At 39.3% G+C, this 13,449-nt stretch overlaps 1 protein-coding gene across 2 annotated transcripts in view; it reads left to right on the top strand.

Moving 5' to 3' along the window:
- LOC119726998 (nucleoporin GLE1-like) overlaps positions 1-13,449 on the top strand; it is a 32,117-nt gene that overhangs the window by 1,270 nt on the left and 17,398 nt on the right. Inside the window, exons 1-10 of one of the 2 annotated variants that reach the window (XM_038198861.1) lie at positions 1,386-1,488; positions 2,691-2,819; positions 4,754-4,950; positions 6,477-6,582; positions 6,751-6,960; positions 7,339-7,412; positions 9,314-9,483; positions 10,076-10,189; positions 10,890-11,054; positions 12,464-12,576. In XM_038198861.1, the coding sequence (XP_038054789.1) occupies positions 2,736-2,819; positions 4,754-4,950; positions 6,477-6,582; positions 6,751-6,960; positions 7,339-7,412; positions 9,314-9,483; positions 10,076-10,189; positions 10,890-11,054; positions 12,464-12,576 (1,233 nt within the window). In that variant the 5' untranslated portion in view covers positions 1,386-1,488; positions 2,691-2,735. Of the gene's footprint in view, positions 1-1,385; positions 1,489-2,690; positions 2,820-4,753; positions 4,951-6,476; positions 6,583-6,750; positions 6,961-7,338; positions 7,413-9,313; positions 9,484-10,075; positions 10,190-10,889; positions 11,055-12,463; positions 12,577-13,449 lie in introns of those variants that run through there. The other variant, XM_038198860.1, reaches the window with a different exon arrangement.

Below are 13,449 nucleotides of genomic sequence, written 5' to 3'. Positions count from 1 at the left end.
AAACATCGGCTTTTAAGTACAAATGCAGGCAGATGCTTCCGGGCCTGCAGAAGTCGACAATATGACCAAAAGGTGACCTTTCTTGGTCTCCCAATATCGTCAGTATTATAGTTAAGATGTCATAGATAAGAATTGCAGTTTCTACGAGGATGTAAAACTTACGGTGCAACTAAAAAGACACAATTCTTATATTTTTTGGGAATTTTTTGGTCATAAGTTTTAAAATCCGACATCTTAAAAACTGTTACCATTGATTGGGATGATCAGAATAAGAATATCATTGGGATCTACATTTAATAGGTAAATATGTATAAAAAGTTTAAGCCCTTGTATCAATCTCGAAAATAGGATATTGAAAATAATCTTGAAATTAGGAAAAGTGTATTGGCATTGAAAAAAAGAAAGGAAAAAGAAATAAAATTTGTTTGAAAAGCTCAGAAAATATAATTTCCTAAAGCCAACAAGTCTTAGTCTAAGTTATTAAAAAAAAAAGTTTATATTGAGTTACATGGCCCGGACAGCACATATTTTTCATGAAGCGTCCCCTGCGCAGAATTAGGCAGGATTATTTTCTAGAACGCCAAAACTGCACGCTTTGGAATTCCCCGCTTGCTGCCACAAATAAGGAGATTTTGCTTTGATAATCGGTACGGTGGATGATCGTAAGCCAACATTATAAGTTTTGTTGAGGAAAAGAGTGGTTGCTTTGCTATTTTTAAGCTACTTGGTTGCAAAGCCTTATCTGCGCAGAAATAGGAGGATCGAGGATATATTGAATAAAGATTGAACACAAAACCCAGGTAATTGGTCCTTTTACAGCCCAGGCCCAGGGTACAAAAACAGACAAGCAGACAAACACAAAGTATTTAAAAGATAAACTACAAACAGTGTAGAATAATGATTAACCCTTCGAGCAGCTTGCCCAAAAAATTTACGCGGTGGAACCACCATGAGAATTTTATCACATTACGTGTTTCTAGGTCAATGACCCTGGCATACGAACGTGTAGAAATTAGATTTTAAAGTTAACTGGACAAGTGCCCAGGGTCACTTGCGTGCCAAATTATTGGAGCCCTCCGAGCTACCCGTCTGCTTCATGTGGCGCATATGATAGGCGGCGTCAGATTGACCAGTCACGAGACCACGTGATAAACGCAGCTGATAATTTGGAATCGCATTAATTATCCGGACATCAGGAGTGCCCGGAGCGTCAGTGCGATACCAAATTATCTGCAGCATTTATCTCGGAATTTAACGGGAAAAGGCGATAAGTTGGGTCCAAGGACTACTTTTATGGCAATTCTTGCATGGCAATTCTTGCATTTGAACGAAATTTGTCATAAAATCTGGCCCAAGAATTGACAAGATTTCGACGTCCTGCAACCTCCTCCTGATTCATGTGATTTACTGGACTCACACCAAGCTCGTCCCTAGTGCTTACTTTATTTCCAAACTCGTTTTCAATAGGAAGCAGGAAGTGGAGACGAGGTAGGACTTCCCGCAACTGACGCATGTGCATTTTATTATAGACCTTTCTGCGCTTGGTTGGCAAACTGCATTTTTGCCAACCACAGCCTGCAAAACTATGGAAGGTCCAACACTGCAAAAATGAAGAGTTATTACAGATCACCAAAATATTATTTGATACTTGAAAATACAACATTTTCAACAAAGCTACAAAATAATTCCTACATATGCCTTTTTACTACATGTATGTGTTGATGGCGTTATGAGGACTTTTTGGGGAAAAATATGTTGCCAACCATGGCGTCAATTTATGCGCTTACGGCAGCCCATACAAAATGGCGCCAATGTTTACAAACAAAAGAAAGGCCTATACCGTCTTGTTTCGTGTGATACAACAGCTTTTTCCTGTAGCAGCTAAAATAGACATCGTTTTAGACATGTTTCCAGTCCTTTCCTCTCTCACCGCAGCAGGCACACTGCATGTTGCCGCGACGTGAAAATAAGAGGAAACTTTATTTTTCTGAACAAATAACAAGGACCTACTTTATAATACAAGGAATTCCTGTTTCAAGTCAATCATTAGCTTCGTGAATGACTGAGGCATGGTGTGATGGAATCTGTGTTAGGATTTTGTAGGGGCCGTTTTGGGGGCTGAAATTTTAGGGTCTCTTACGATCTAACTTTTACAACATACTTTTGTCTCCAGCGTTATATGTGAATTCCTGATGAGCATGTCAGCTGGAGTTACTCAAGCTGCTATCCAGCAAGATAGTTTTTTTTTTAATGCACAAAATTTAAACTTTTAAAAAAGGTTTTTGTACCGTGCGCATGATGTCGAGGAAAATTAGGGAAAAATGTTGCAAACTGACGCCACTTCCGCCATTGTGTACACAAAGTCTATGGAGAGTCAAGAACATTTTCTAAGTATGTTCTAACAAAATTGGAAATGTGTCTCAGTCCCAGATTTGTTTTTTAATGCACAAAATTAAAACTTTTGTATACAGAGGAAGTCCAGTATTTCAGCCACATTTATGGGGCTACTTATAGTATGACATGTATGATGCATTACTATAATGCACATGTTGATGTACATTGTATTACTATAAAGCACATTTAAGATACACGCGGCGGTGATGATCTATTTTAAGTATACATACATGTACATGTACATGTTCATAGTTTGATTTCTGGGTTTTTTTTTTAACCAATGTACATGTATGCAGGTACCGGTACTGGGATTCAGATGTTTACATGGACCAACAGTAAAAATGAGCACATCAAAAGCATTACAGCTATCAAAAAAAGGTGGTCTTGTGTATGACAGTGGCTGGTACAGAGATGGGCTAGTGCATGTAAGTATTAATTTTTGTTGAATTTTTGTTTATAATTTTTGAAAAATCTGGGGCTGCTTGTTTGTTTGTTTGTTTTCATTGTCCTATCAACTTTCTGTGCTTGGGTGTGGGTTGGGGATATTTTGATACATGTAGTCATGAAGAGTGTCACCTTTCTGGCTAAGCTACGGTACTTGTCCAGTGGCTAGAGGATGAGTACATGTATGTCATTCATCTTGTTTTTGTTCATTTCATGTGCATAGTGAATACCTAACCAACTCTTCAAGGAATTTGTGGTACACTTCCTTGAGTTTAGTAGGGTTGCAGTAACGGAGAATGGATGAGTTGGCTATGAGCAGGAGCACCAAAATATACAATGCTCGGTGAAACCCTGCAGGAAGTCTCTGAGGACAAATACCTTGGTGTTGTTATTCAAAATAACTTGAAATGACAAACATTCTCATTATGCAGCAAACAAAGCTACCAAGATGCTTAATTTTGTGCAAAGAAATTTTTACCAGTGCTGAAAGACTGTTAATGAAAACTTTTACCAAACCATCATCCAACCACATTTAGAGTATGCCTCTGCCGCTTGGAACCCAGGAACCAAGAAAAACAGGGACATTCTTCAAAAAGTCCAACGAAGAGCAGCCAGGTTTGTGTGTGGCGACTATAGAGCCAAATCCAGTGTGACCAAGATGCTCACTGACCTCAATTGGGATCCCATCGAAACCAGGCGACAGACGCAATGACTAGTTACACTCCACAGAATTCACTGACGATGTCTCCTGACGATGAGTAGAGCAGGCTAGTCAAAATGTTGAGACCAAAGACAAGTTCTTTTAAAACTTAAAGCAGGACTGTTCTTATCAGAACAAAAACTACTTAGCGAAGTTGATAATAAGCAGGACAAGTTCTTTTCAGAACTAAATATCTTCTAAGCAGTAGGTGTTACCGCAAACCGAAACGATACTCCACAGAATTCTTAACCAAGACATCGACATTGACGCCAACTTATACCTCAGACAGAAAACTATCAGATCCAGGAGAACCCACAACAAGCAGTTTGAAGTCCACCATCATACATCTACCCCCTTTATCCAGTTTTATTTTCCTGAAGCTATTTTACTTTGGAATGCCCTACCACAGCAAACTGTCAACATAACTTCCTCTGCAGCCTTCAAAAGCTCCATCCAAAACCAACAAAAACATCACAGCCCCCGCTAGACATTAATCCACTCTCGTCAACTTCCAGTTTAGTCCCTGGTGGACCGTTCGGGAGTTTGAACTACAAGGTACAAGGTACAAGCTGATTGGGTTTGGCATATATGTTTGCCTAGTTCATGGCGCAGCACCATTTCCAGTCAGTCTTCAGGAGGCCTGTGGCAGCGACCACCTCTTGCAGGTGGCATACATTGTGCTTTCTATTTTCATGAAACTGGAGGTCTTGAAAGGAGAGGGGGCTCCTGATGTAAAGCAGAAGTTTGAAGTAGATCCACCTGCCTTGTGTGGGTGTCCACTGCAGTTCATGGCCATTTGCTGTGGGTCAGCACTGGGCAATGAAAAATTCAGTTGGAAACAGTTGGTTCCTGTTGACCTTTCTGTTATTATTATAAAGGTTCATGTTAAGTGCACAATGGTTTGATGGAATGTTTTCTGTGCAACATGCATACATATACCACTACCAGCAGATATGCTGTCTAGCGTACTGGCGTGATGCAGCAAAGCTTGCATGTGGATGTAAGTGGAACTACTGTAATTTTGTAGGTGACATAACAGCCCATCTAAACAAGTACTTGGGAGTTGGTAATATTTACCATGGAGTTTTTGTGTTGGTGTAGCTTAAATGGACTCTTTCAGTCCAATATTGCACAAACCTAATAAAGGCATCAGTAAAAATGTTGTGCTACAGAGACTGTAATCAATTTAGTGCATTATTTTGTGTTTATCTTCAGGAAACCATTGTGAATTGTACCTCTCCACCAAAGATTCCAGCTACACTTAGTCTTTCAGTGCTTCACAAACTCAGTCACACCTCCGATACAAATGATACATGGAGTCCAGCTGGCATTTCTAGCTTTGTATCAGAGGAAGGCAACTTACCAAGTGATGCATCAACTTCATCTTTACCAAGAGAAGAAGTTATTTTGAGGTACAGTAGTACAACCTTAACTGAATCAGGCACAATTGCAGAATACCCTGCCACTCAACCTCTCCACCTCATAGCCGGCTACCAAATCAGGCTGGATTACCCTCGATAAACTGAGTCATGGGTGGTTGCCCTCAGTAAACATTCTCACTCTGTCTCTGTATCCGCATATCAACTCCGGGGGACCTATGTTGGACTTGATCTTTTTGTCTTCTCCATTCAATTTAGGCTTTGAAACTGATTCATCCTTTTGGAGGATTTTTATAAGGGAAAAGAGCACCCTCTGTTGCCCTTTCCCGACTCAATCCCACTCCGTATCCACGTATCGGCTCAGCCACTCAGGACTTATAGACTTCTTCCATCTTCCCCATTCAATTTACGTTGTATGTACTGATATATTCCCTTGGAGGATTTTATTTTACAGGGAAATTAGCACCCTGTTTTGCCCCTCCCCAACTCAATCCCACTCTGTATCCCCGTATCCGCGTAGCCACTCCAGGAATCTACATTGGTTTGAGACTTTTCCCTAGCTCCTTCGACTGCGTAGCCATTGATTGTTAGGTGGTGATTTTCGAGTGGCGGGGTATTCTGCAATCACTCCTTTAATCATTACGCTGGAGTATTTATGCTGCATTTCAAAATAAATTTTATTTCACAATATATCTGTGTACAAAAGTTGATCTGCTGCAACTGCATTAACATGTACATTTAGCTCACTATTTCTGATAATAGTCATGGCAACTAAAAAAAACGTCAGTCAAGGCAAGGGCTAAACAAAGAGGGCAGAGAAAAAAAAGGAGCTCAGACGAAAAGGCACCTTCATCAAAAGTATATAACCAGAAGAGAGCTTGTGCCCATATTTAGAGTCTGGTGCATCCTGAACGAGGTCACAAAAGGTGAAATGCAAGATGCAGGCATTTGCCCAATTCACGACACTCCACGACACAGAGGTCAATTAAATTTTGGTCGAATTAAGATGTTTTTTGTTACTTGATAACATTTGAGAGGTTTACAATAAGCAGACACGCACAAACCCAATGTTTTGAGTGGATGTCAGAGCTTGCTCCAAAATGGATCAGGTGTCTTAAACTTTATGTTGCAACAAAGTGAACCTCACTTCTCAGCACCTGCCGAAGCATTAGCCTAAGCCATGCTATTTGCCAATCTGCCAATCCCAGGACTCAGCAATAGCAAATAGCATGCCCAACTCATATACTTTGGTGGAAACCCAAGGGTACAGACTGCTTACAACATAGTTTAGTGCTTACTGATAAACTAAATCCATTTGAATACAAATAGTATGTATTAAAAGAAAAAACAAACATTTGTGGAAAAAGTACAAAATGTGGTTCTTGGTGTAGGCTGGTTTTGAGTACCCCAATTGCTTTGCTGCTGAAGGTAGGCAAATCAGTCAACTCCTTAGGAATTTGGCATTTAATACTTCTCCGCAAACCATGTGATGCAGATGGTTGTTAAATACAATGTTTCAACATGCATTTAACAATACACATGTTATGTTTTCCTTGTAGTGAAATTAAATTAGATGATATCCAAGCAACGTTAGCCTCTGTTCAGACTGGCAAGTCCGAGGTATCAATTCAAGAATGTAAACAACAGTGGGATAAACTATCCAAGGTAAGTGCAGTATTGAACTGGAATGAGTCAAGTGCAAAGGTTATACTGACAGAATGGAAGGATTTTTCCTATGGCTCAATAAATATTGTAGCATTGCTGTTTATTGAACTATGTATTTTCTGTAAAAATAGTCAGATTGATCTGTGTTAATGTACAAAATGTCAACAGGAAAGAACAGATAAGCATCGACATGAGATAAAAGAGCACTCTGACCATCTTCAAGTTCAAGCAGTCAGAAGCTCTTGTCTGCTTACTGAGCAACAAGATGAGAAGACGCGCTTATTGTTGCAGAATATGCAGCATGTTCGACATGAGAATGACCAAATGAGAAAACAACGCCTGCAACACCAGCGAGATCGCTACAATTTGCATGTCAAGGTACATCTGCAGTTTGCATACCTGAAGCTTATTTCACACCAACCAACCAACCAACCATTAGTGATCCAAAATGGGTAAAACAAATGTTATCGCTTTGTCGACTAATGCACAATATCAGCCCTAGTTCAGTGAACTATTTTCCAATTTCCAAGGCCTTTCTTCCATAGTTAGTTATTTTTAATATGTTAACAGCTGTATAATCAGCTCAAAAACTTCAACACTTCTGAGTGGTTAGTTTTTCTTATACTTTTCTTTTTGGGGGGCATAAACAGGTAAGTGGTATTTGCTGTTCTTTCTGTGAAGCATCCAGTGAATTTAGTGTGGTTTTATGTGCTGTTGGCCAGTATTTTGAAACGTGTCCTCTATTTTATATTAAAGAGAATGGAGATGAAGCTAAAGAATGCGTATCAGAAAGAAGCTGAGGCTGAAATCGAGGCTGAGCATAACAGAAGGTTTGTGTAACAATCTATCTTCTCTGCTACATAAAACATGCTTTTAGAAATGTATTACTCTAAACATATTTTTGCAATAGTCTACAAAGATTCTTTACTTATTGGAAGCAGAGCCATGGAATTGGGCCTGGGTACTCTTCAGTCTGATGATCCATGCTTGGATAGCAAACCATCATGTTAACTGGCAAAGAACTAAGCTCAACATTCTGACAACCTAGGCACTTCATAGGAGCCATTGAGATAGGTTCCTGTTTACCATCTCAGATATAGGCTTCCCCTGCTTCTTACCAACAGATCACCCCATCTACACTTACCACTTTTCACTCACTCAGACTGATATGGCTTCTCTACCCACCTTGTATGTCCACAGTCAACTAATCTTGTCAAGCAGACCAATGGGTCATCTGTACTCAAGGTCACCATTTGGAATGTAATGCCACTGACCTGTGGTGCCCACTTTTAACTTGGACAGATAGCTCACCTGTACCAAGATCTTGTTTATGGAACTTACTCCAGTGAACTTCTTCCCAGCATTGTCATACTGCACTTCCATCAGAATGCAGTCCTGTGCTTGCTGTATCCGCTCACACTTTGCCTTCAACAACCCTCTACCTCCTAGTTCAGGATTCCTGCTCTTGAGTCGGAGCATACTGACTGAAACGTCAAACTTATACTTCTTGGTATTGTCATCAAAACTACCTGTTTAAGAGATGGGCACATCACATAATGTGTCTCCAAACTTCTCATGAACCTGGTCATAAAGTATATAAGGTGGAACAACAACCCGAATGTCTTTAAAAACAATATCATCCACAGTGGAGAACATGTCTAGGGTTCTTGAGTGTTCTTGTATAGAGTGTGATGTGTCTTGCTTGTACTCTGGGCAGCCTTTGCTTGTACATTGTGAAGGTCAATGGCTGAAGCAGCCCGGGGACTTCAGAATTAAAATGCACAAGAAAAGTGAAAACAATCCTTTCTTTCTTGAAAATGAAAATAACAAGTTGGTATAGCAAAACAATTTTGTTCTGTTTTGAAATGATCACTCTTAGTTTGTATACTGATGCACATGGATGGTTGTCTAAGGACTTTACTACGTGTACATGTAACCTTGCGATGGCAATGGAGTCATTGGATGCAAGTGAAACATCATTTAACTAAGCATTGCACATAAATAAGCCACAAGTCTAAGTCTTACTCCGTCAAGCAGTTGATATAATTTCTTTACAAACAATATCTCATAATCATTCCTCACTATCATCTGTTTGCAAACATTAAGGGCTTATTGACGGATTTGATGGGATGAAGCTGTCACAGGTCTACCTAGTTTAATTTATTGGTAAAGCTGGCTGATTTGTTCAATAAAGATCAGTGCTGAAGAGAATCAAACACATTGGACAGTAGACTTGTGAAAACTGAAAAGAAATGTAATTCGATAATAACCGTCAATCCCCTCTACACACAAGTAGTGCCAATACATACAAATATTGACAGCTTCGAGCGGTGTAGTAAAACTAGCCTCCTGAGGTGATCCATGAAGCATTCTATTTTGCCGGAGGCGAAGCCGAGGGAAAGTAGAATGCTCCATGGTTCTCCGAGGGGGGCTAGTTTTACTACAGGAAAGATATGATGTTTGTTTCTAAGTTGCCTATAAAAACGGGGACAATCCTGTGACTTCCATATAGTAACTATAAAGCTATAGCATAAAATGTTTCATCGATTTATCCAGTGTTTTGAAGGATATATTGCATAGGGCATGGACACCATTACTTTGTATACGCTTAGTGTGTCACTTTGGTTGACGTTCACAGAATATGTTGTTGGTTTATATATAAAAAGGAGGATTTTGGTGGATTCACAAATACTTAAAAGGACTTTCTATTTACTGATTTGTTATGTTGTAGAGTGGCTGAAAGACAAACCTACCTGGATAGCATGATGAATGTCCATAAACAAATTGATGAATCTTCCAAGAAAATTTGTCTTCAGTTGAACAAGTTCAAACACAAAGAATTTCTCCATCCTGATGCAGAGCAGATCAAGAAAAGTGTTGAGCAATTGGCACAGAAAGCTGGTATGTCACATTCAAGCCTTTTGTTCCTATGTAGGTTGTCCTAGCCAAATTCATGGAATTTGGAGCCAATTTGTATGGCGTGTCCACAGTTCTAGTATATTTCAGTATGCTAAAAACAGTCATTTTATTTGATTTCATATGCATGCAGTGGATCATATAACATTATTTAAAACATAACAGCCAAACACCATTTATCATTTTCTGTCTTTGAGCTGGATAGCATGAATTTCAACTTCTTTTGAATATTATTGTCTCAGCGTTTGTAACTTAAAGCACCGACAGAGTTACAACACGGTGGATAAATTGACTGCGCAAGTATTATATTTGGACTCCATTAAAACAATGGACTGCTCAGCCATTATATATGGAGAATATCGGTTGTTCGGTGAGATTTATGCATGTGAGATACAAGAATTGATACAAACTCTGTTTTACACCAAGTTAAGATGAATCAAGGTACAATTGGGTTTTGTGTATGGGACTTTGCCAGTAAAGGTGTTGGCTGTTGGGTCTGAACAAATATGGATTGATCAAGAGGATATAGACACATAATGGACGTGTAGTGTTTACTCTGTTTGTTTGTTTGTTTCAGAGCACCTTTTGGCTGATGCAAAGCAGAAAGGGGCATCAATGGATCTAGTGGAAAGCATGCATAAAATTATTGAGTCCCTTATGATTCGGCAAGAACATGCCTCCAATATGGTTGGTGAGTCTTCTTTATGTCCGTTATCACGTCGCCTGTAGGCTACCTGCTGCAACATAACATTGGCATCTGGTCTTACAAGACCTAATCCATGTTCACAAATTGGGCTGAATGACGTAGGCATGACCGGTCTTCAAGTTTTTAAAGAAGGTTCTTTGTAGAAAACTGACAGACAATGGTTTGCAGCGGAGTGGGTTGATAAAAATGTTTGTCATAACCAAATATTGCAATGCCTTTGTTCAGGTTGAATGATTTTTATCCCTTTATTCATAAATACCTAAGACAGTTTACCCATTGCCATTGGTCGAGAGCCTGTCATATGGCCGGTCTTAAATGGATGATAAAGACATGTCTAGCTGGTCTGAAACACTTTTCCAGTGTCACATGAAATTTGGACTCCTATGAAATCAAGTGCTGTAATACCGTTTGATTGGTTGAACGTTCTCAATCCTCACATAGGCATGTGCAATACTACCAGTGAGTCAGTATTTCAGTCTTAAATTCATGACCAAAAAGATAGTTTGTGAAATTAATCCAAATTTGTAATGACTACATGTTTTATATTGGCCTTGTTTTGTTCGATGTTTTACTTTAAATGAGATACAAAAATTATGAAATTTAATTGAAACCACTATTGTAATATATTTCAAAGCATAAGTATATGTATACTGACTATAAATATGTGCATGAATGTTTGTGAAAGCCGAAGCTGAACGATTGGCTCAAGATGATATGGCAAGGAAAGTACGGGAGGCTCAACATCAAGCAGCAGCAGCTGCAGCAGCAGCTGCAGCAGCAACACAGACGACAACAAAGCCAAGAGCAGCCCAATTACCTCTTGCGTCACTCCAGAACAATGACAATTCAGGTACGAATTCACCCATGACTCAGTTCCATACAATCTGACCATGTCACGCTCATGACACCCACTTTTAATTTACCTATATTTTATGATTTCATTTTGATGGTCTTTTAATTTTAATCCCTATTAACATAGTTCTGAAAATGTAAGCATGCACACATAGTACAATGTTACAGCAATATGTTAGTATATCACATGACAACACTAAGTGAGCATGTATGTCTGACTCAAAAACCTGCCAGATTTTACAAAAATTCAGCACATACAGGCGCAATGTGTAGGATCTGCAATGTGTGTGACATCTTTTTTTTGCATTTGTGTTGTGTCCTGGCTGGGCCCATCCAATCAAGGGCAACAAGTGAGTATTGCGAAAGAAAATACAGCATTACAATTTGCAATACGGTATATTGAAAATATTGGGAATTGATGATTGTTATGAAATTAAAATTGTTGCTCTCCACTTCTGTTCCATCGATCATGCAGACTAGTCAGTGTTTGGTACCAAGACATTCATAGAAAAGTGAATGTGGACTAGTGAGATTTAGAAAGTCTATTACCCAAACACAAACATGTAGCATGGCACATACAGCGTACATGAATTTCTCTCTTTCATGTGTTTATGTCAGGTTTGCCATTTTATGATTTCCACTGACCAGGGTTGAGTGAAAATCAAATGAAAGTTGCCATCTCCAGGTCTTCAAACTTCATATGTTGCTACCCTGAGTATTTTGTTGTATTGAAACCATAGAGCAATATTAAATGACTAGAGCGCTGACTCTTGTACAAAGTGATGCCTGCTGGGCGCATCCATGTTTGTACACAAACCTATGGAAAACTTGAAATTTTGTGCGGTTTTTGTATGGCTATTTGCATATCTGCGTTTGTATTCTATACAAGTGCGTTGCCGAAGTTGACACGCCCAAAACCGCAACACACGATCAGCAAATGAGTTTCATTTGACTCTGCGCACAGCGTAATGCCTGTGCATATCTGCTGAAGATGCTTTTTGCCATGACTTTTTTGGGAAATGTTTTCGATCATGACACGCTTAAGTTGTTTGCGTATGTTCTACTTGCGCGTTGCATTTAGAGTACACTTTGAAATGCAATCCATCTAATTTCGTTGTGTTCTACAAAGACACACGTGAATTCAAAATGTCTGCACCAATGACGGCTTCAAAGCGTATCTGTGCGCAAGAATGGGGAGTTAGTGCTCTAGTACTTTAATATAGCTCTATGGTTGAAACAGACACTACATTTTTTGTCGGCTATTTTAGAAACGAAGGGAACGACTGAGGAAGACTGTACACCATTGCTGCTAACATTTGCCAACGGTGGTGGTAAACAGTCAGTCCCACTTGTGGGAACGTTAGCAAACTTGTCTTGTATTATTTGATTGTTTTGTTTCCTTTGCAGTTCTGCATAAAGCAATCTCGGCTGATACATTGAAAGAATACGAGGCACTTCAAAATAAACACAATGCAGTGATGGACTGCTGTCAAAAACTTGCTACAACAACTGACACTCAGGTTGGTATATTGTCCAAATTACTGTCAGTGGTTAAAAGCTTCAAAAGAACGTTTGTTACATTTGTCCCAAATGTCATACTATGATCACTATTAAGCACAAATCTGTCAGGAAACCACCACCTTTGTGCATACTAATGCAGACATGTATTGACCACTTAACTATTTTGCATCAGGAGGCGTAATGTGCTGCTGCATGTACATGTTAATGGGGGAATAAGAACCTAAATTACTGTCTAATGGTTTCACCTGGGTATCAATGGAAATGTGTTACCAATGTGTTATTCTAGACTAGCGGGATGCCGCGCTGGTCAATGCGTCTTCAATTGACATATTTTGAGAAGGGATTCTTTGTACATTCAGGTTTTAAAATGCATTTTGGAGTGTTTCATAGAGATAGTGTTGTTATATTTAACTATTTAAAGTCTCAAAGAAACAAATTTGCCATAAAAAGCAAAACAAAGCAAATACATCATTTTTGTCTGTGCCAACCATGACTTCACAGAGGATAGTGAAATCGGTGCATACCAGTATAGGACCTCCATATGCTGGATGACGGCATAATCAGAGTTTCTAGGCCTTTTATAAAAAACGTGACACACAGACATCAGACAGACAGTGTTACGTTGTCCACCTCGGTGAACATCGATTGTACTAACAGTTCTCTACATCAGGAACTCACACTGGACAACTTCTTGCTATACACTGGAGCTAATCTATTTATTTCTACATTATCGTATTCTGGAGCTATACAAAATGTTGTGCACCCTCTGGTGTCTCAATCAAGATGAACAACTTTCCCTCCTTACTATTTATATGTCCCCAAACCACTGATAGATGTCAGCCTCTCCCTCTGTGGTGGTGTGACCACATTTT

The sequence above is a fragment of the Patiria miniata genome, unplaced genomic scaffold (genome assembly GCF_015706575.1).
Source record: "Patiria miniata isolate m_02_andy unplaced genomic scaffold, ASM1570657v1 HiC_scaffold_2, whole genome shotgun sequence".
Classification (NCBI taxonomy): domain Eukaryota; kingdom Metazoa; phylum Echinodermata; class Asteroidea; order Valvatida; family Asterinidae; genus Patiria; species Patiria miniata.
This window is presented reverse-complemented; position numbering and strand designations above follow the sequence as displayed.